This window comes from Leopardus geoffroyi, chromosome D3 (genome assembly GCF_018350155.1).
Source record: "Leopardus geoffroyi isolate Oge1 chromosome D3, O.geoffroyi_Oge1_pat1.0, whole genome shotgun sequence".
Classification (NCBI taxonomy): Eukaryota; Metazoa; Chordata; class Mammalia; order Carnivora; family Felidae; genus Leopardus; species Leopardus geoffroyi.
In genome coordinates, this window is record NC_059339.1 from 92,249,270 (window position 1) to 92,269,339 (window position 20,070).

At 57.1% G+C, this 20,070-nt stretch overlaps 1 protein-coding gene and 1 long non-coding RNA gene across 5 annotated transcripts in view; one reads left to right on the forward strand and one right to left on the reverse strand.

Annotated features, from left to right (window-relative positions):
- Positions 1–20,070, reverse strand: part of LOC123587775 (myelin basic protein) — a 116,339-nt gene that overhangs the window by 14,553 nt on the left and 81,716 nt on the right. For 2 of the 4 annotated variants that reach the window (XM_045457778.1, XM_045457777.1), the window contains exons 4-5: positions 17,738–18,174; positions 11,124–11,201 (exon numbers count right to left, since the gene is read on the reverse strand). In XM_045457778.1, the coding sequence (XP_045313734.1) occupies positions 11,124–11,201; positions 17,738–18,174 (515 nt within the window). The remainder of the gene's footprint in view (positions 1–11,123; positions 11,202–17,737; positions 18,175–20,070) is intronic. The other 2 variants (XM_045457779.1, XM_045457780.1) reach the window with 1 other exon arrangement.
- LOC123587776 lies at positions 3,706–11,117 on the forward strand. Its single transcript, XR_006707517.1, has 3 exons — positions 3,706–3,716; positions 4,084–4,093; positions 9,405–11,117. It is a non-coding gene; the product is annotated as an uncharacterized LOC123587776 (long non-coding RNA).

Here is a 20,070-nt window from a genome sequence, read left to right on the forward strand (position 1 = left end):
CTTACGTTCATGAGAAAACGTGTCCACAAATGTTTCTTCACAGCTCAATTCATAATCCCTAAATCTGCAAACAACCCAAATGTTCATCAGTGGGAGAAAGGACAAAGAAAATGGCGCATCCATCCAGGGGAACACCACTCCCGCCATAAAAGAGAACAAACTTTGGATGCCTGCGACAGCTCAGAGGTATCGCCACGGCGCAGCGCTGAGCAAAAGACGCCGTTCTAGAAAAGATTTCCTTTCGTGCGATCTCATTTATGTGACATTCTTCTAACGATCAAACCACAGCGAGGTGAGCAGGGCGGCACGTGGCAGGAGCCGGGATGGGGGAGGGGACGGGTGTGGCGTGGGTACGACGTGGATGCAGTTGGGACTGTCCTGGGGTGCTGTGGCCTCACAGCAGCTACGCAAAAGCCCACCTGGCTGAAAATTCACAGAACTGGACGTGGCCAACGAGCGTCACTGTGGGTTAGTATCTAAACCAGAGGAGACCCGTCTAGTGGGGCCGTCACGACCAAGCCCGGCGTTGATGGCTACACGTTGCCCCTCCTTGCTGGGCGCCTGATCCCAGAGTCTGGCCTTCCCTCCACATGCAGCATCTCATTTCCAGGCCCGAGCTCTTGCTCCCACGGCCGCCCTTGCCGCGAAAGCCTTCACCTTCCACACGCGTCTGTCTCGAGCAACGTGGTCCCTTGAGGCTGCAAGACCTCACGTGCTGTCGGAATGTTCTTTCTCCGTCAGCATCTTACCCGTTCAGCTGGATCTCAACTTTGCGGCCTCGGCAGGGAGCATGCCACGGGGGTCGGGGAGGCCCTGGCACCAAGGCTTGTGTGATTCGAGCAAGCCGCAGCGTGCGCTGGGGCTTTGATTTATTTGCTCACACGAGAAGCCAGACGCACTGAGGGTCTTCCTCCTAGAATATTACCACCGGGCCCCTGAAGAGCAGCCACGGAAGGAAAATCGTTCTCCGGTGAGGTTTGTATCTCAGGGCGTTTCCTAAGACGCTAGACCTCGTGTTTAACCTCCTTATTTTTGGATCACTAACTAAAGAGCTTCTGCGGTGAGCACAGGAAGAAACGCCGAGAAACACACCCTGGTTGTCATGGTGATGATGCCCTCGCGCAGCGGTGGGGGTGGGGGTGCCAGCTATATCTGAGCCACCCGTTACATATGTCTCTAGTTGTGGTCAAATGTACGTGAAATTTACCACCTTTGCCAGTTTTGAGGGCACAGTGCAGTGGCCCACCCACTGCTCACCACCACCTGCAGAAGCTTCTATTGCCCAAGCTGAGACCCCGTGCTCATTAGACACTAAGTCCCCTCCCCAGCCCCTGGCACTCGCCCTCTACTCTCTGTTACCACGAACATGACTGTTCTCGGTATCTCATCGGATTTGCCCTGCTACGTCTGGCTTCCTTCACTCAACATCACGCCCTCAAGGCTCACCCACGTTGTCGCTAGGGTGAGAATTTCTTTCCGAAACTTTCAAGGCCGGATAACACTCTATCGCACGGACACGCCGCATTTAGTTTATCCGTTCACCCGTTGGCTGGCACTTGGGTTGCTCCCACCGTTTGGCCGCTGGTCCGACCGGATCTGGCGAGGCTGATGTGGTCTGGCCACGTTTCCGTGGCCTCCAACACCTGGCAGAAGGGACGCCCAGACCCAAACTCCCCCCACCTCCACAGCAGGAAGTGCAGCTGCCTGGCAGGGAGTCTGAGCTCGAGCAGGGCGCGCACCGTGACGAAGGCCCGTGGGCTCTGCTGGGGCGAGGGGCCCACCCGCAGCTGGAGGGCTATCTGGGCTGTGAGGCCGAGGCCCTCGAAGCCCTGCCCTGGCTCTGCTCAGGTCGTGGTCAGAGCATGGCACCTTTGTCCACAGAGCAGCGGGAGCCCCTGGGAGCCCTGTGGAGTCACTTGAAAGATAGCGGGGTTTGGTTATTCGTCATATTTTAGTCTGTGGGGAGCCTTAGCCCTCACCGTGAACAAGGGGACCTGTTTGCTGGGGCAGGACGGACGGGGAGGATGCTAGGTCTGCAGGAAAGAGGGGCAGCTCCCCGGGGCACGAGGGTGACCTGTTGGCCCCACGGTCCAGCTGGGGCCAGGCCGGTCAAGGGCGTGAAGGGCGGGGGCCAGGCGGCGGCCGCCGAGCGTCCCCTGTGGAAACCCTCCGAGTCTTGGGCCAGTGACTTGTCCGGTTTCCTCCCTCAGTCCCACTGGCCCACTGGGCCGGGGCTCCCTAACGGGGAACGGTTTTTGTCATTTAGTTTTTAAGACACACAGTAATTCTCTGATGAAGAACTTTTGTGTTCACTAAGGTTGAAAAGAAAAGGAGGCCAAACTGTTAACATTTTCCAGTTATTTCTCAAGACTGCTGTGTCCTCGCCCGCGTCTACCCCGTCCCGGGAGCTCGTTTCCTCCGTAGGAGGTTAGCGGGCAAAGGAGGGCATTTGAAGGTGGGCCACGGGCCGTGGGTGAGGGGCAGGGCAGCGGCTCCCCGTCGGCTGAGAGCCGAGATGCGGAGATGGAGGCCCTGGGAGCCCCACCCCACGTCCACAGGTCTACACCCCAGGCTAGGCCATCTCAACACGGTATCCCCGAAGCATGTGCCGCTGGACATTTTGGACAAGCGAAATTCGAAAAAAAGAATCTACTGAAAGCATTTCGGCTAACGGGCAAAATCATGCACACTCATATAAAGAAGTCAAAATTTGAAAGGTTGTAGAAGAAATTCTACCACTTAAGGATGACCCTCGTTTCTCAGTTTGGTGAAACTATGTTCAGACCTGGCTTAACGTGCCTAAACACAGCCACGCGTAGGTGCCCTGAAACGCGGTCTCAGAATGCACGGGTGCTACTGTGTTCCTTTTTCTATCTTTTTTGGCATCATGACCAATAACACAGCAACTCCTTGATGGCAAATAACGTCATGCTGAGAAATTTTAAACACCATGGGAGGGAAGCCAGGGGACAAAGAGCAACCATTTCATTAATTTTGGGGGTAAACTGGTGTTTCCATTAACCTCTGTCATCCTGTTGCTTTTGAAAAACAAACAGGATTTTCCCCCCACTTGGGATAATGTCCGTCACCAGCAGGGGGAGCTCACGTACTGGCTTCCAGGCCCCTTCCGCGTTCCGTCCAGACCTCGGGAAGGGATTTTTAACTGTTTTCCAGTTAGCCAGGGAGCTGGGAGTTCTTAAACTGACAAGTAATAACAGGAGATTAGTTTCCACTGACACATCTGAAGATCAATGCACATCAGGTGGGGTAAAGATTCGTTCCTTTGAATACAGCGCCCGGCTCCCGAAAACACGGAGAAGACATTAGTCTACACCACGTTTGCATTTGGATTTGATTAGAGACAAACTGATGGGAGTCATTCCCTCTCAGAAGAAAATGGTGTATCTTGAAAAAAATTAATATCACCGTGCCTGGGGTTTTGTGGTTAGGGAAAAAAAAGTTCTGGTTCTTTCTTTCTTTTCTGAGAGAGGCATTTAAAGTCGAGGGAGTCAGCCATCAGCATGTCAAGGAAGGGAATCATAGTGAATCCGTGTCTCCTGGCGGTCTGTGTGCTCGGCGCTCACGGGGCCTGGGCCCCGAGATGCACCTGTGTGTCCCCTGTTGCACCAGGCACAGCCCAGGGAGACTCGGGTCCCCCCCTCTCACGGGCCGGGCTGGGCCTCTCATGGCTGGCCTTTCTCTTCTGGACAGGGGGTGTCGCATGAGTGCAAAGGCGGAGCTGAGACAGTAGTGACAAATCACTAGATGCACGCGCACACATGAAGACAGCTAGAAGATCACCCACGTGTAGACCAAGGGCTTTGATTAGCCACGTGGTCGATGAGGAGCCCGTGTGAGGATCTGATCTTGCCGGTGCTTTACAGCCCAAACTTCACATTCTGGTGCGTCCAGCCCCCCGTCCCTGACGGTCAAGAGTGTTCACAACCACGCGACGACTCGGGATATGTTACAATATTAGACCATCTTTCAAATATCATTAAGTGCGGCCCGGCTTCCTGCGGATCGCACGCGTTGACTAACACTGCATCCGGTCCCTCCGCCGTTTACTCTGTCGTGTGCTAGTTCGGGGGACGTCGGCCCTTGGAACCCAGTGCGGACCTGACAGTGCGTGTGGCTGGCATCAGCCCGTCTTTCCTACATGACGGACAAGAAATGAGCTCGCTGCTCCTCACACCGGGCTCTCTCTCCTCAAGCCCCGGTTGGTGCCGAGACCTCCGACGTGCTCCCGGTCTGGCCCGTCAGCCGGCTCGCTGGTGTTCAGCAAACATCGGAGCCTGTGAAGAGAAGCCCGGAGCCGCCGGAGACCCCTTGCAGCGGCCTCACTCTGTGCTACGGCCCCTGACGTCCGGCGACGGTAACGGCAGGGACGCTTTTCTTGCTGGCACTTTGCCCATTACGTAAGTCACGCAAGTTCCAGGAGTTTCTCCATGTGTCCCCCAAAGGATTCGATTTAAAAAGGGAATTAAGACTTGCTTTCAAATATGGGGCGTATGATTCTTACGTTCACCCTCGTTGTTTCTGGACCAAAAATGTTGCACGGCACCCTCTGAACCAGCCACTCCGTTTAACAGGTGTGACGACCGGTACCCGAGCGGAAAAGGCGCGTGCCGGCCCGTCTCCTAACTTGGGAGTCCGGGGCCCGTGCCTGTGGGGTCGACGTGGGACAGAGGCTGATGCTCCCGACCTAACACTCCTCACGGGCTAGCCAGACGCCCCAAGGGAAAGGTAAGAAAGAAGAATAAATTTTTAAAACCTGGAGGTTTATTTGGTTTATTTTTGTTTAAGTTAGGAGACTTACCTTACGATAAGCTGTGAAGGTACGATGGGCTAGAAACAGAAATGTTCTCGTGTATAAGGAAAAATTAATGCGTGTTGATGGAGACAGTTAGAGGTGTCAGCTAATGCCCGGAGCACTGGGGACCCATGCCCTCCGCTCTTCCCTCCAAAATTGGTTCCTGCTTGTTTTGGCAACCGTGATGGCTGGGGACAAGGAGAGCAAGTCTGGTTAATGAAGCGGGATGTCTCTGCTTCGTTGTTGGTATAAAGGCTGCGGTTCTATGCACCGAAAGCTAGAAGCCAGTTCGCTCCCACTGTCCGTGGGAAGTTGCGGCTCCACACGAATGACGGTCTCATCCGCGTCATTCTGTTTTGTTCCTGTCACTGAAACCAGCCCACCAACCAGCCGTCCCACAGACAAACATATCTTGGATACTTACTCGTGTAGCGGACAGGGTCGACAACACGGAGCGCTGCCCATACCCACGGCGTGGCAGGGAGGACACTTACCGTTTAGGAGGTTTCCCCAGACATCTTGAGAGGGCGGGAGTAAAGGAATGTGCCCTTTGCTTTTTACCCCCAGAGAAATCTTTGCTTCTGTGGCGGTCTCGGAAAACTCAGATCCGGGGAGCCGCGTGGTTAATCCCTTTCCCCTGTTTGGAGCCACGGACTGTAATGGTGTCACTATTGTTCTGAGTGGCCCACACCTGAGCAAAACTTGGCATCAACGCAACGGTTTTCTCTTGTGAAAGTGGTCATGAGTCCTAATAGGCTCTTGCATACGATGTACTTTATACTTACGAACCGTGAACAGCATTTACTACGAACCCTGGATACTTTTCTGCCCCTTCTCTCGTACTTCACGCTTCTCCCACGGCGTGCACAAACCCTTTACGTCCACAAGCAATCTTGCTGAAATGGTTTATCCTCCTGGAGGACTTCCTGAAAGACTCCGTGCCTGAACAGCCTCCTCTTTCTATCCAAGACTCTTCCGTATACCTGCCCGGCCACACCTATTTCCTACCGTAAAACTGGCCTGTCCGCCCCCATCCCCGTCCTGTCGACCTCGGGGAGGTAAGGACCGTGGCGTCTTCCTGTCCCCACCGTGGCCACTGGCCCAGGTGCCGACCCAGGTGCCACTGAGGTAAGTGTTATCGAAGTTTGGGGCACAAGTTTGGGGACAAAATGACAGGTCCGACCAAGAGGTGTTCGAGGCGTCACCTTCGTCCCTTTCCGAGCGGGTCCCGGTGTGTGGGGCGGAATCCCCAGAGGCGTTGCTCTGATCCACACATCCCAGACTCCCACGGGCCCCAGGTGTTCCCAGAAACCACTGATGGACACGAGGTTCTCCTACAGCCCGTTGGGCCTCGCTCACTAGCTCTGTTCACGTACGTTTTCCAGAGGAAGCAACGATGCCATTTTGTCCAGACTTCTGCCGTGCCTCGGGAGACAGGGTTAGTTTTTGTTTCCGTTTCTGTTGTTGGCAAAGTCAAGGCATTTTAGATTTTGTAAACTGGAGAGAGTTCTTTTCCGTCCGGATGATACGTGCAAGGTGCCCTGTGCAAGTTTAAGAATATGTTTGCTCCTGGATTGCTGACTCGAGTGAGTTTAATTAAAGCTGCGGCTCCTTCCTTCGGCGAGAGAGAGAGAGCTGTGCAGTGGCAGCGGATGTCTTTTCTCTATTTCTGGAGGACCTTACAGGCAGACCTTTGATCCAGATGGAAATTCTAGGTTACCTGGCGGTTGTCCCGAAGCGGCCTTCTCCGCGGACACTGGGAAGTCAGAGCCCCGGCCGGTGCAGGCTGCTGGCAATAGAGTGGTGTGGGGGTTTGTGCCATTCCTGGCATTCGGGAGGGACTGTCGCTTTGTCCCGTGATCGGAGGGACCAGCTCCAAGGTTGGCAGAGAATGAAGCTGTGGGAAACTACCCCCCGCCCGCCTCCTCTGCCGGGACGTCTCTCCCTCCCTTGGCCGGTGGTGTGGGGCCGAGGCCAGAACCAGGATCTCCGGGAAATGAACTGAAATGCGAGCCTGAGGCCGTCACCCTGGGCGCAGAGAGACGCGGCCAGCCTGGTGTCGCGGCCCGCGGTGCCTGGTGCTCAACCCCCTCATCCTGGGAAGTGGGTGCCATGGAGGGGAGGGCGATGGAGGTGGCCCAGGGGTGCCCGTCGGGGCGGGAAGCGGCTCCCACGTTGGGGAGAAACGGTGGAGAGTTTGCCACCCTCCTGGGCTCCGTCTCCCATCAGCGAGCTGGTGCATCCGGTGCCTCACGGGCGTTTTAGTGAGGAGTCCGCGTGGGAGCGCGTCTGCGACGACCAATGTGTCGTCTCCACCTTGTCACAGGCAGCACCCCCCCCCCCCCGCCCACTTTGCTGCAGGAAACCGGGGACGGCTCGTAGAGGAAGGAACCGGTGGTCTTCCCCGCAGGAAAGCGTGCCGCACAGCTGGGGCAGCGGGCGCTGACCAGAGCCGGAGTCCGGCTCAGCTCCAGTCTCTGCCGCTTCCCTGCTGGCTCCTCCAAAGCGGTGGGAGGCGGGGTCGGAGGTCGGCCCGCACCGCTCTGACTTCTGCCCCTAGCAGACACACATGCTTAATGACCTCAGTGTGTCCAGCGTGCACGGTAGACTCTTCCTGGCAGGAGCATCAGGCTAGCTTCCCGGGGGACGGAAGCCAAAACAATTTCCCTGGACGTCTTTCCTGGGCTTGGAACCCAGTGGTCTTCATGCGCAGGTTGTGCACAAGCATGCTCGGAGCTGCGGGGTCTGGACAGTCTTCTTCGGAAGGAAAAGGCAAGTTCGCAAGACGCTTTCGGCAAGTAAGGGCCGTGGGCCCCCAAGGCGGCTTCGGTGGGCAGAACGGACCGCCGGTCCTGCTCTGGGGCGAGGACATCCAGGTGGCCTGCGTGCTCCCCCGCCCCAGGGGCTTGGTGGGCTCCTGGTCTCCACGGCTAGACCTCCAGCGCCCGCCCAAGGTGCAGCCGTCGAAATCATTCGACTCTGTCCGAGCCGTCTGTCTGGCGACGATGAAGAAATCGGACTCAGGAAACGCCAAGGAGGAGCACGAGGGAATCTCTGGAGGCCTCCCCGTGTGCGTGACGAGGGTTCTGTTCCTAACAAGCCTCGCGCACAGGAAGTCATGCCCTGATGGCTGCCGCCTCAGCAAGACTGGAGTCACCACGTGCGGCTACAGGCGTCCCCGAACACCGCCACACCGTCGTCCTCAAAGGAACATGGGCGATCCGTCATCTGACACTCTTATTTTCTGGTTGAGAAACTGGGGTCTGAGGGCAGAAACCAGTGAGCCCGAGGCCAGAGCCGGTGAGCGGCAGAGGGGGGCCCTCGGCTGCCGGGGCCACCGCGTGTCCCTCCTGGGCAGCTCAGGCCTCGCGCGGCCGAGGGGCGGGGCTCCTGGGCTGGGGCAGCACGTTCGTCCCTACTATTTCGCTCCGTTAGCACGGGATCCGCACAGTGTGGGCAGCACTCGTGGCTGCTTTCGCTGTTGTTGATGCTTTAAGGTGAGGACGGGAGCCTGGTGGTCAAATCAAAGCCACAGCCCGTGTGTCTGATTCACGCTCGGCGCTTTTCCGCAGTGCGAAGTCTTTGGTCCCTTAAACCTGTTGTGCGTGGTGGCCACCCCTCACCCTCTCCGGCCCCAGCGAGGCCCGAGGAAACGGGAGCTGGAGAGCAAGCAAGAGTGTGTGCCGTCCCCTTGCCGCCCCTCGCTCGTCCCCGGGGCCCACGTGGCGGCCACACGCGGGGCGCTGGCTGCGGGACCAGGTGTCCCGCGTAAGGCTCGGCACACCCACAGCACCCTCCGGCTCTGGGCGTCTCCCGCCCCTCTTTCGTCCACAGGCCCTTGCTTCACGCAGTGATGCCAAGACGGGGACCCTGTGCAGGGCGAGGTGGCTGGCTGTGCGGAGCGGGACCCCCAGGAGAACAGGATTTGCTGTTCTCCTCCACCGGTGTGCTCCCTGCTCCTCTCTTGGAATTCTTGCCGTTCCGACTTGCTTTTGGGTTCCCGAATATGATGCTCTCCTCGTCAGCTTGTAGCTCCCCCTCCTCGCCTGCCGTGGTCACGCTCCTCCCTGGAAAAGTGGAGCTCTGTATTCCTAGAACAGATGTCGAGTCTCCTGGAATCCAAGATCTCCTGGTGGGGAGTTGGCTCTCGAAGGCCGGGGGCAGTGCTGGGACCGATCTGCCCTTGGATGGGTTACCTCTGATTTCACGGCAGTTTTCCTCGGCTTTCCTATCTTTCTTGGTGTATTTGCAGAGAGGCAGAGAGATCGACCACGACAGAGAGAGAGAGAGAGAGAGAGAGAAGGAAGAGTATTCTGGAAGGTAGGAAGGCAGTGCTCATCGACCGCGTTGGAGTTTCCAAACCACAGGGGAGGGAAGGCACTCTTGGTTCTGAGAGCTGAGAGGCAGCTGTTCATATTGTGGTTTCATCCAGCGGCCTTCCTTCCCTCCGCAAGCCTGTTTCAAGTGCTCTTGGTCACAGATGCTCAGACAAGTGCATTTTGAAACCGTTTAGGGCCGCCCTTGCGATCCTTCCCCACGGCGGGTGCCGTCAGACCTCCAGTGAACACACCCACCTTCTTGAAAGAGTAAGGGGTTCCGAGGTCCTCAGACCAGGCCACCCCACCTTCCGTGTGCACCTGACACACAAGCACCTCCTGAAAAGCATTTCACATCCTGAGCATCCACCGCGTGGACCACGGACGCAACGGCCCTGGAACTCAGCCCGTGAGGGGCCTTCGGGGTCAGCGAGGACTCTGTCGAGCCCACGGGCTGGGTCCGTGCGGCGAATTCGCCCTTGGTTTTGGCTCAGGCTCTGTCTTGGAATTCCCGTCACTTAACAGGCATGTGAATACGTACACAGTCGGCCGGTACTTTCCGTGTTTTAACAGCCTTCTCGTGTACGTCCTCCAAAGCCAATCCCAACCCTACTTGGACCGGAACGGGGTCTCTGTGACCGAACAAAGGATAAAGGCAGAGGAGGACCCATTTCCAGGAGCCTGCAGCACGTCCTGTGTGCCTTACAACGTGCCCGCGTGGTCCCGCAAAGATGCTGTTGGGCAGAATGTTCATTTCTTTCAGGTCAGGTTTTTTTGACAGATGCACAAAAGTCAGTCTGGGGTGAGGACGTGGAGGAGAGGGGTGTTGTTTTTTCTCTGCCAAGCAGTTCTTTAAAAGAGGAAAATCAACATTCCGTTCAAAGTGTCTTGACATGACCTCAGGAGCACAGCCCTGTGTTCCTCGACTTTGCATCTGGGCGGTTCTGGTGAATTCTCGGCCTCTCCGTGGATCCGTCTGCTTCCGATGGCAACTGTCTCCTCAGCGGAGGAGAAAACGAGGCAGGGGGGTGCCGGGTGGCGGCAGGGTGAAGGGAGCAAGCCAGCCCCGCCTGGGGCTTCTAACTCCGCCATGGGGCTCACTGCTGTCCCGTCACACACGCTGCTGTGGCTTTGGCACTCCGGTGGCTTTGCCGGGTGTCTGGGACCACGCACCTCCCGGGTAGGGTGTTTGCTTTGACCGAGGTGCCGCTGAGAGAGGCCTTTCCAAAGCGAGTGGAGCAGGAGCTGAGATGCCGGCTGCCGCGGGGACGCTCGCGGGTGGGGACTCTCCACACGCACGTGGGGACAGCGGGCTCACCGTCCTGTCTGTCGTCTCCGGGCCTCGCTTCCCCACCTTCTGCGTTCTCCCGGGTGAAAAGCTCAGACATCCGGGTCCGGCGCCCGCTGGAGGCCTCTGGCCGCCAGCTTGTGTGTGGGCCGCCCCCACGAGCGAGGAGCAGTGTTACTCCCGCCAGACTTAGGGCCTCCTCTTTCCCGTTGCCCCCCTGCCAGCCAGACGCGCCCGGGGGGCTCTAGGCACTGCAGGCAGTAGAGGACAGGCGGTGGCTCGTCCTTCATCCCGGCGCAGGCTCAGCCGAGCCCGGGCGGGGACAGCGACCCGCCACCCGACCTCCCAAGGGCACGCGTCACGCGACAACCCAACTAGCGAGGGCTCCACGCGTGTCAGGCGCTGGTTTCCAAGGGCGGGTCGGCCCCGGCGCGCCGAGGCCCCCGTGGCCTTGTGGGCTCGTCCGCTGCCCCGGCCCCGCGGCCGGCCCTGCCCCGGGCACCTGCGCGGGACCCCACGTGCGGATTCAAAGGCCCCTGGAAGGGTTTTCTGCCACCGCGCCTTTCCTTTGCCTGCTTCCCCTCAGGGGCTGCCCCACTCGCTTTGGCAAAAGTGACTTCCCCACGCATTCACGACCTGCTGCGGCCCGGACGTGGCCCGTGCTGACCGAGGACGGGGAGGGCCTGGCAGGGTCGGCGCGTCTTACCTGGTACATGTTGCACAGCCCGGGCTGGCTGCGGGCATGAGAGGGCACAGGGCTCCTTCTCTGCTTGAGCCAGGGCACCTGCCGGGGGACACAGAGTGGCCGTTGAGTCCACGAGGCACCAGCGGCGAAGCCCCCAAGTCCTCCAGCAAACGTCCCCTCCTGACCGGGCTCGGCAAGCCCCCGCGCGGCGAGGAGGGTTAGTGGGGGATGGAGGTCAGAGGGAGACGGTGTGAGGACGATGGGTGCTGGCCGCCACGGGCGCGGGGCGGGAGGAGACGGCAGGGAGAGAAAGGAGCGAGAGGAGAGATTCAGGGGCGAGGCTGGGGCTCCGGCCCAGTCACGTGAGCAAGGTTTCTTAGCGCTGGTCGTGGCGGGCCCAGCCCTGTAAGGTTGCGCACGGAGGCAGCGCGTTCCAGGCGGTGTGATGCGCTAACGGGCTTTCCCGGCCTGCGTGGGGCGGGTGCCTGTAGAGGCTTCTTCCCCGTAGAGCAGCTGTGGCCGCTTCCGTGCGGGACGTACGGTCGAGACCACGCCCGCTCCGCGGGGGACACAGGGCGCCGGGAAGTAGTTCCGCGAGGAACGCGGTGGCCGAAGTCAGGCCAGGCGACGGTGCGGGGTCACGCTCTCTGACACGTCTCCTGCTGCCGACGAGACCGAGGAGCTTAATATTAACGTAACGTTCCTGGACGTGAGCTGCGCGTTAACCTGGACTCTGAGTGCGATTGCTGTAAATCTTCCTCAGTAGCGTTTGCCTCTAGTGTCGCGTTCTCCCTGCTCTGTTTGCTCCAGGGAAGTACCTGCGTGTCATGCGATTTTGAGTGGTGTGGTTGACAGTATTACAGGACCAAGGTAAATGGCCTGCAGAGAGGTCCTCTTGTCTGCGCGTCGCAGAATGGTGTGTGCGTGGGTGAGAGACGGAGAGAGGGAGACACACAGAGAGAGGCTGGTAGAGAGACAGGGAGAGACAGAGACAGAGAGACAGAGAAGCTGGTAGAGACAGAGACAGAGAGACAGAGAGAGGCTGATAGAGAGACAGACAGACAGAGAGAGGCTGATAGAGAGACAGAGACAGACAGAGAGAGGCTGATAGAGAGACAGAGACAGACAGAGAGAGGCTGATTGAGAGACAGAGACAGAGAGACTGACAGAGAGAGGCTTCAGAGAGAGGGAGAGAGAGGCAGGGAGGGAGGGAAGGAGCCTTACAGTGGTCAAGAGACAAAATCAACGTAATAGGTTTCAAGAGGTGTCTCAGGTTGGCTACAGATTAAATGAATGTTTTAGAAACAGGTTACCAGCTGGTTGTGTGGACATGAACAGTGGTTACAACACACAAGAATGTTAGGACGCTCTAGAAGGATTATTGCAAAGTGAGCACACGGGGTTTCCAGAGGCAACTCTGGGGCGAGTCTGGGCTCAGCTCTACGTCCCACAACTGATCCTCCCCCGCGGGAGGGGATCTTTCTGTTCCGGCAAGAAGCCCTGGTGAGTTTAGTTCAGGGTCCTGAGGACTTAAGAGGAAGGCGACTGAGTATTTGGGTTCAAGTACGTCTGGGAGGGTACGCCTGGGGTGGCTTCTGCCTTGATGAGGCCGGGTTGTCCCCGCAGGGCGTGACGTGCCTCAGAGGGTGGCAGAAAGGCAAGTCTGTTACGCCCTTGGCCAAAAGGCAAAGAAGAATTCTCCAGTTTGTTTCCCCCGTTTAGGACAATGTCCCTTCTTAAGGACGGGGCTCAGCTCCTCGAGCCGTGTCAGGTGGCTGGGGGGGTCCGTGTCAGCTGCCTCCGTGGGCTGCTGGCCACGCAGCTCGGGGCGGGGAGGCTGGGGGGCGGGACCTGTCTGGCTTGCAGGAGACATGCCCCCCCACCCCACACCTGCAGGAGGGGAACGCGGCTTCCTCCCCCCTCTGCAGGCGGTGCTTGGCCTGCTTCTTCTGCACAGGTGTGGGCAGGGGTGCAGCCCACGGGCCTGTGACGACGGCAAGAAGGGCCCCCGAGAGGAGCCCTCGTTCCTGTGACTTTCCCTGCCCATCAGACTTTCTTAGGAAGCAGAGGAAGGCTCCAGACACCTAAGGGTGTGGTGTAGACGTGTGGAGAAACGCTTACTATGTGAGCCAGAGTTTGACCAGAGATTCTCCGGTGGTTAAACGCCCTAGATGCTCCCGGGAGCTCCGGAGAGTGGGGTACGCTCCCTGAGATGTCAAGTCAAGATCTCCATCAGCCGGTCAGAAATTCCTGCCACCAAATGGCCGGTGTTTTACCAAAAGGAAAATCAATAGATGCCCTGTATGGAAATGAACGTCGAAGGAGGTGAGCATGTCCCGGCAGAGGTCGTTGGAGAGGTCAGTGCGTCCAAATTAATCACATTCTTGCTCTTGTGCCTAGTTCATCCATGACCCAACCTTACGCATGACCTTCACACTCGCCGACGCCCCCCAACGCCAGACTGCCCGGGTTCCTGGGACCCCCTCGGACGTACCCTCAGCGGGGCACACAGTGGCTCAGGAAGTGCTGCCCTGGGGACTGTGTCCCACACACACAAAGGGGACCGGAGTGTGCTCAGTGCCCACGTCTGCCCACCCGCGTGGGACGGCACTCCCAGACACGCGCTGCACACGTCGAGCAGAATGAGAGCAGTCACGGCAGAAAGACTGGGACGCTTAGCTGTCTGTCCGTGGAGAGAAAAGAGGTAACGAATGTCTGTGCAAAAGCACACGAGTGAGAAAGAGACCTGGCTGTGCACAGGTGGCAGGTGCTCGCACACTCACCTGTTGGCTGTCCCATCAGGGGACCACAACCACACCAGTGATGCATGTAGTGAGGGAGGGAGGGAACCCGAAGGAGGCAGCTTAGGAAATTCACGAGCAATTAGTACACCACTGTTGGTCTGTCACAATGTTTAATGAATGCATAAAAAGGAAGAAATGTCTATAAAACAAAAGTTCATCACAAAATCAAACTGGCATACAATCACCAGAAGGCAGTCAGCATCGAACCCATCAGCATAGCGTACAGACGTGTGGCTCGTACAGAGGACGCGGCAAGGCCCTCACCGTCCTAACTCAGGTCCCGCCCGCTGACACCAGTGGCCGTGGACTCGGGGGCAGGTGCCGCGCGGCCCGGAGGACCCAACACACATGTCCTACCACGTCCCTCCCGCCGCCTCTGAACGCCACACTCCCCACGAGAGTACAGAACGTATCTACACAACTGGGATATTACGCGAACAATGAGGAATTGAGCTACGGCAGAACTAAAATGTGTTAAATGAAATTAAAAGGCAGCAAACAGGACGCGGTGATTAATCTACAAGACCGATGACACGCCATAGCAGTAAATGACAAACGGTCTTCATCCCGTACAACCAAAACTAAAGGCATACACATCATCCTCAGTGAATAACGGAGAGCAGGTTATAAACGGAGCCTTGACAGTGAATGCAGAAAGGCAAGATCATCAGTGCAGGACTGACTTTCAAAAACTCTTAAAATACAGCGGTATGGAGAAATCCGCGATGGGCATGTTCTAGCTGCATTCTTACTTGGGAACCGTCCAGGTGTTACGTCACCGTGTCCAGCTTAGATTTTCATCAGACCTCACCTCTTCAAGATAAAAAGGAACAAGGACAGTTTCCAAAGCTAACGGTCAGGGCCCGAGTGGCCGCAGCCCCCGTGTGGGCACGTGAGGTCTGACGGGGTGGGGACGGCAGCGGGTGGGGAGGGACAGCTCTGAGAGCCGCCCTTCTCACAAAGACCACATGCATCTTAAACTTTGTCCTAAACGCCTGTCCGTTCCTCCCGGGACCCCACGTCCCAGGGTGTTGGAAAACCTGTCCTTTAAAGGCAACAACACAGTCCTTCTTTCCTCCTGCAACAAAGGAACGTGTTCCCCATGAATACACTTTTCATTTGTGGCTCTCAAAAGAATATGCCTCCTCAAGGAATTTATAATGCACTTTCCCTGAATGTCAACGCCCCGGCCATCCGGGGTGGGTGGGTGTTGTCGGTGCATTCCGAGGATCGGGGAGGGGGGGGCAGGAGTCCCACGTGGCCTCAGCGGGGGGAGGGGCACTGGAAGGGCCAGAGGCCAACAGCCTCCTTCCCAGGGGCCGTGCATTCAGTCTTGCATGACTGTCCCATGAAAAACCTACTCCGGACAGAGTAATTGAGTAACTACTTCCCCCCAAACCCACATGGTGGGGGCAGGCCGCCACTCAGGCCTGGGGGGCCCTTAGCATCCCCTGTACTTTACCCAACAACCCCGGCAGCGACAGACGGTGGAAACCTGAAATGGGCTTTTATGGATGATAATCGGGCCTTTGGATTCTCTTCTTTTCTCAAGCTTCAACCCGAAGACCTCTCAATAAAATGAGGGCTCTCCTGATTTATACACAGAGCAAAGCAAGAATAAAAACAAACCCAAAAAGAACCCCTCGGCAGCCCAGGCCAGTAAGGACCCCAGAATCCTAGGGCCATCGTGGGGGTGTGCCTGGGTGGAGAGTGTATTAAGCGCACATCTGCAGTGTTTAAAAGCAAACAGAGGCCGCAATAAAACAGGGGTGTTGAAAACACACTGCTTTCCGGCCGGTGTGCCTGGTAAGCACTCGTGTGAGTATACACACCCAAACTCCCAACTTTTTCTCCAGCATCAAAAGGCAAGGCTGTTCATTTTTAAACCTTCTTTATTCAACATTCAGCAGTGAACAGGGCTGACACTTCAGAAACTCTAACACAATTATTTAAACATTGTTTTTCGTTTTTAAAATCCTGTGGAAATATTGTCATTTCTCTGGGTCCTTGATAACCTAGCAACCCTATTTTGCAAAGCTGAGGCCTACTTCTGAGCTGAATCTTTTCTTTGAAAGTATTAAAGAGGAGGAGAGCCTTAAAGCAATAAAGGTTGTGATCCTACATAAAGGAAGAAAAACGTGTATGCATGCACGCACACACACACACACACATATATACATCATTCGGAAATAGAGTCACAATGGTTGATATAAATGCATTCACAATTTTATTTTCATTGAAGCCACAAGCACTGAAATGAAGTTTGTTTTATAATATATGCTATATAGCCATTTAATCTTTTCTGCACACTTCAAATACATCTTTTCCTGTTCCTTGAGTTCAGCAGAGAAGCTTATGGTTCCAGAGTGGCTGCATGCATACGGGGTGCTTAGCATCATAGCAAGGCTTCATTGGGCAGCCAGAACCTGGCGTGGTCGGACAGCTGTGCTCGAGAAAGCACCTCGGACCGAAACCAGCATTCGAAACAGATCAGAGGACCGACACTTTAGGGTGACGCGAGACTGCCCCAGAGTAAGAGCGCACGTCTCCAAACACAGACACTCAAAGAACCAAGCAGAAGACGAACTCCGTCAGCACGTAGGATGTACCAAGTGTTAGTCCCAAGAAGGCATGACAAGAGCCACATGAGCGGCCTCGCCTCGGGGCAGGTACCAGAGACATTAGCAGCGCCCGGGGCCCCGCGTGTGCAGCGAAACTGACCGTGTGCTTCGCGCGCGACCGTTTCACGATCATCAGTCGTTTTAAGAATTGTAGTTAGAGATGAGAGCAACTTTTAGAAGCTCCCTTAGAAACCGCAGGTCGGGGTCCCTGCTCCACACTTTACCCCAAAGCCTCTTGTCGTTCCCAAGACCGAGTTCAGAATAAGAACAATACGCAGCCAGACCAAGACCTACGGCGTGTGAGTTCTGTGCGCCCGGCCAGTAAACCCGGGCTTCTTTGAAAACACCCTCTCCTTCCGAAATGCTCAGCTATGCGCCACCCCAAAAAGGCAAGTGACGTGCTATGTGTCTGCTATGGGAAAGCCACTTGGGATTTGGCTCTTGGATGAAACATGAGCACGGATGACCCAGTGACAATCCAGTCCAGAAGCCACCGCTGGACACGGGAGTATAATGGGGGCCTTTTGTCTCGTGATACAATTCTCATCTACAGAACATTTAAATAATGAAACTTCACAGACTCTAGATTCAGGCTAATGGAATAACAGAATAATACAGTTGTGGTTCATAGGCACACTCAACCCTCCCGCCCCCCCCACCCCTTGCACCCAAAATAACTCAGACAAAAGACAAAATCTGCTCAAGGCGAATTTAAATCTCGGCTTTGTGCGAAAGCCCTCAATCGCATTATTGTTGCAAGACAACGCGAAGCTAGCAGTGCGGACTCCAAGAAAAACAAGCACGACCCAATGTCGAACCTGAAAGCGGGGGCGCGGGAGGCAAAGCAGCCACGAAGCCCCCGAGCATGAGCCACCAAAGAGCCGAGAATGCGGTGCCCTTCCTGCAGTGCCCACACCAGGCCACCCTAGAGATGCCCGGTTCGGAACGTTCTTGCAGCCCTGGGCCACATCCCGATGGCATCCCTTGGGAGGAGGGGAAAGAGGCTGAGTTGTGTGCCAACACGGCAGGCGGCCCCCCGGGCCCCTCCCGCGGCCGGGGGGCACGTCCAGCAAGGACGGCAGGTGGAAAGCGGAGGGGCCGCACCAGCATCTCCCCTACAGCTTAGCTCACCTGCGCACTCTCCTTCCTTCTCCTTGTCAACTACAGCGGACACGCGTTCTGTGCACCCCTGCTACTCCTCAGAGCTCACCTTGCCTGAGCCCCGCTTGGGCACACCCCTGTCACCGCCAAAGAAGCGCCCGAGGGAGTCAAGGATGCCCGTGTCTCTGTGCCTCGGGAGGAAGCCGTGCCTGGCGTGATCCATGGCACTGGCCGATGCCAGGTACTTGGAGCCGTGCCGCTGGGAGGGTCTTTTCTGTGACGCCATCACATCGAGGCCCTCGGGAGTGGCTGTGCTGTCCTCTTGGATGGTCTGGAGCTCGTCTGACTCCGAGGGCCGGTCTTTGAAGGTGTTGTCCTCCCTCCCGGGGGCATCTCGGGAAAAGAGGCGGATCAAGTGGGGGCGGCCCCCTGGGTCAGCTGGGTTGGCGTCCTGCCAGGCATTCTTTGGGTCCGCTGTGCGCTTGGAGTCTGTCACCGCCGTGTCCTGAGAGGGGGCCCCATTGTTCTGCTCCACATCTGCCTCCCCTGCAAACAACAGTGAGATATGAATACGGGCCGTGCAAAGCGGAGCGGGGGACAATGACGCTTTCTTCCAGGGCTAGTGTCCTACCGAATCCACAGGACGCGCGAGGGGCCATCAAGCTGCATGGCAACCCCACATCGCTCGGGCAGGACCCAACCTGGACCGAGTGAGCACCCTACCTGCCGCTCTCGGGCCCCGGGACTTGCCTCACTGGCTCAAGATTTGGCACCCCACATAAAGAGCACCCCCACTTCCTGCCGACGTGGCCAATCCCCCTTGGGCGCCGCCTTGCCGCGTTTGGAGAGGCCAGCACCGCAGGCACCTTAGTGGGACGTTGAATCTCGAAAATTCCACTGGTGCATAAGCTAAACGTGTCCGGGAGCATTTATTTGACCAAAGGTATTTTTAGCATTCTTGATAAACATGGACCTTCCCACATCTTTTTGCAATTCATGCCTTAAAGAAATGGGGCATTTAGAATTCTTCAGTTGGAGATTCCACAACAGGCCTGTTGCACTAGAGAACTGCTTACTCAGGACATTTTCATTGGGCTTCTCTTCTGTAAGTGGCCACGACTGTACCCTTCCAAGTGGGAATGGTGGATTTCAAGTGGGATCCCACCATCTCACAGCTTTGTGCGCACCCGCGAGCACAGCGTTTCCTCCCAGAACGGCAACGCATCCACTTTCCTCTCAAGGTGTAGGTTAGGTTTACATGCACGTCCACTCCAGCCCCCTCCACCTTTTGCTGCTTATCTATAGAAAATGTGGGTTTCCTCACGCTTCCTTAGCATAGTCTCCGTCCTTTAACCACCCACTACTCTGCTCACTGTCATTTACCCAACGGCAGCATCCATCGTCCGTTTGGCCACCTACCTCTCTATCCACCCGCCAATCCGCCCGCAGACCATCCACCCAGCTCCCCACCCCGCTCCCCACCACCCATCCAGGCACTCACCCTCCCTCCCGCCCACCACCAGCTCCCCAGCCACCTGCCCAGCCACCCCGGCCATCTACCCACCCAGCCACCCAGCCATTATTTGCTGAGGACCTAGTAAGCGGGGTGCACTGTGCTAGGCGCCTGGTTTGCAGCGATGAACATCTGGTCCTTGTCTCAGGAACACTGATGACAATGAGTGTCATGAATTGAAGTGTCCCCCCAAAATGGCGGGTCCCCGCCCTAAACCCCGGTAGCTGTGAATGCGAGCTTTTTCAGAATAGGGTCGTTCGTAGACACCTACGTAAGATGAGGCCCTACTGGAGGAGGGTGGGCTTAACCAATGGCTGTTGTCCTTGCAGAAAGAGGGGGCTCTGGATCCAGACACTGCCACACCGGGAAGAAGAGGCCACATGAAGATGGGGGCGGGGGCCGGAGTGATGCGGGAGCACCGGCCGGTCAGAGACCTGGCGCCCACCCTCCCCTAAGCCGGCAGCCACGGCACAGCCCCGCGGACACGCTGGGTTCGGATCTCCAGCCTCCGGAACGTGAGCATGGAAATTCCCGCTGTTTGAAACCACCCAGCGCGTGGTGGTTTGCCCTTCGGCCACAGGACACCAACATAACGTACAATTTCGTGTCAGCTGCTGATACGGAGACCACAGGGCAGGAGCAGGGGCTTCAGGGAGGCCCCTCGAGGGATGGGATGGGTGGGCCCGGGTGGGGGTGCCCCGGCGGAGGGGAGGGCACCCAGTGCACAGGCGGCAGGAAGAAGGGGCTGGGTCTGCAGGTGCACAGGTGGGGGGGGGGGGGATGCCGCCCACGGGAGAGATGGAGGGAGTATTTGAGGATGTTTGTGCATCTACACGACACATACTTTCACAAACACATCAGAAACAGAAGGTGAACGATTCCACTCTCTTTCAACAAAATCCCGGCCATCAGGAGACGGTCCCGTGAAT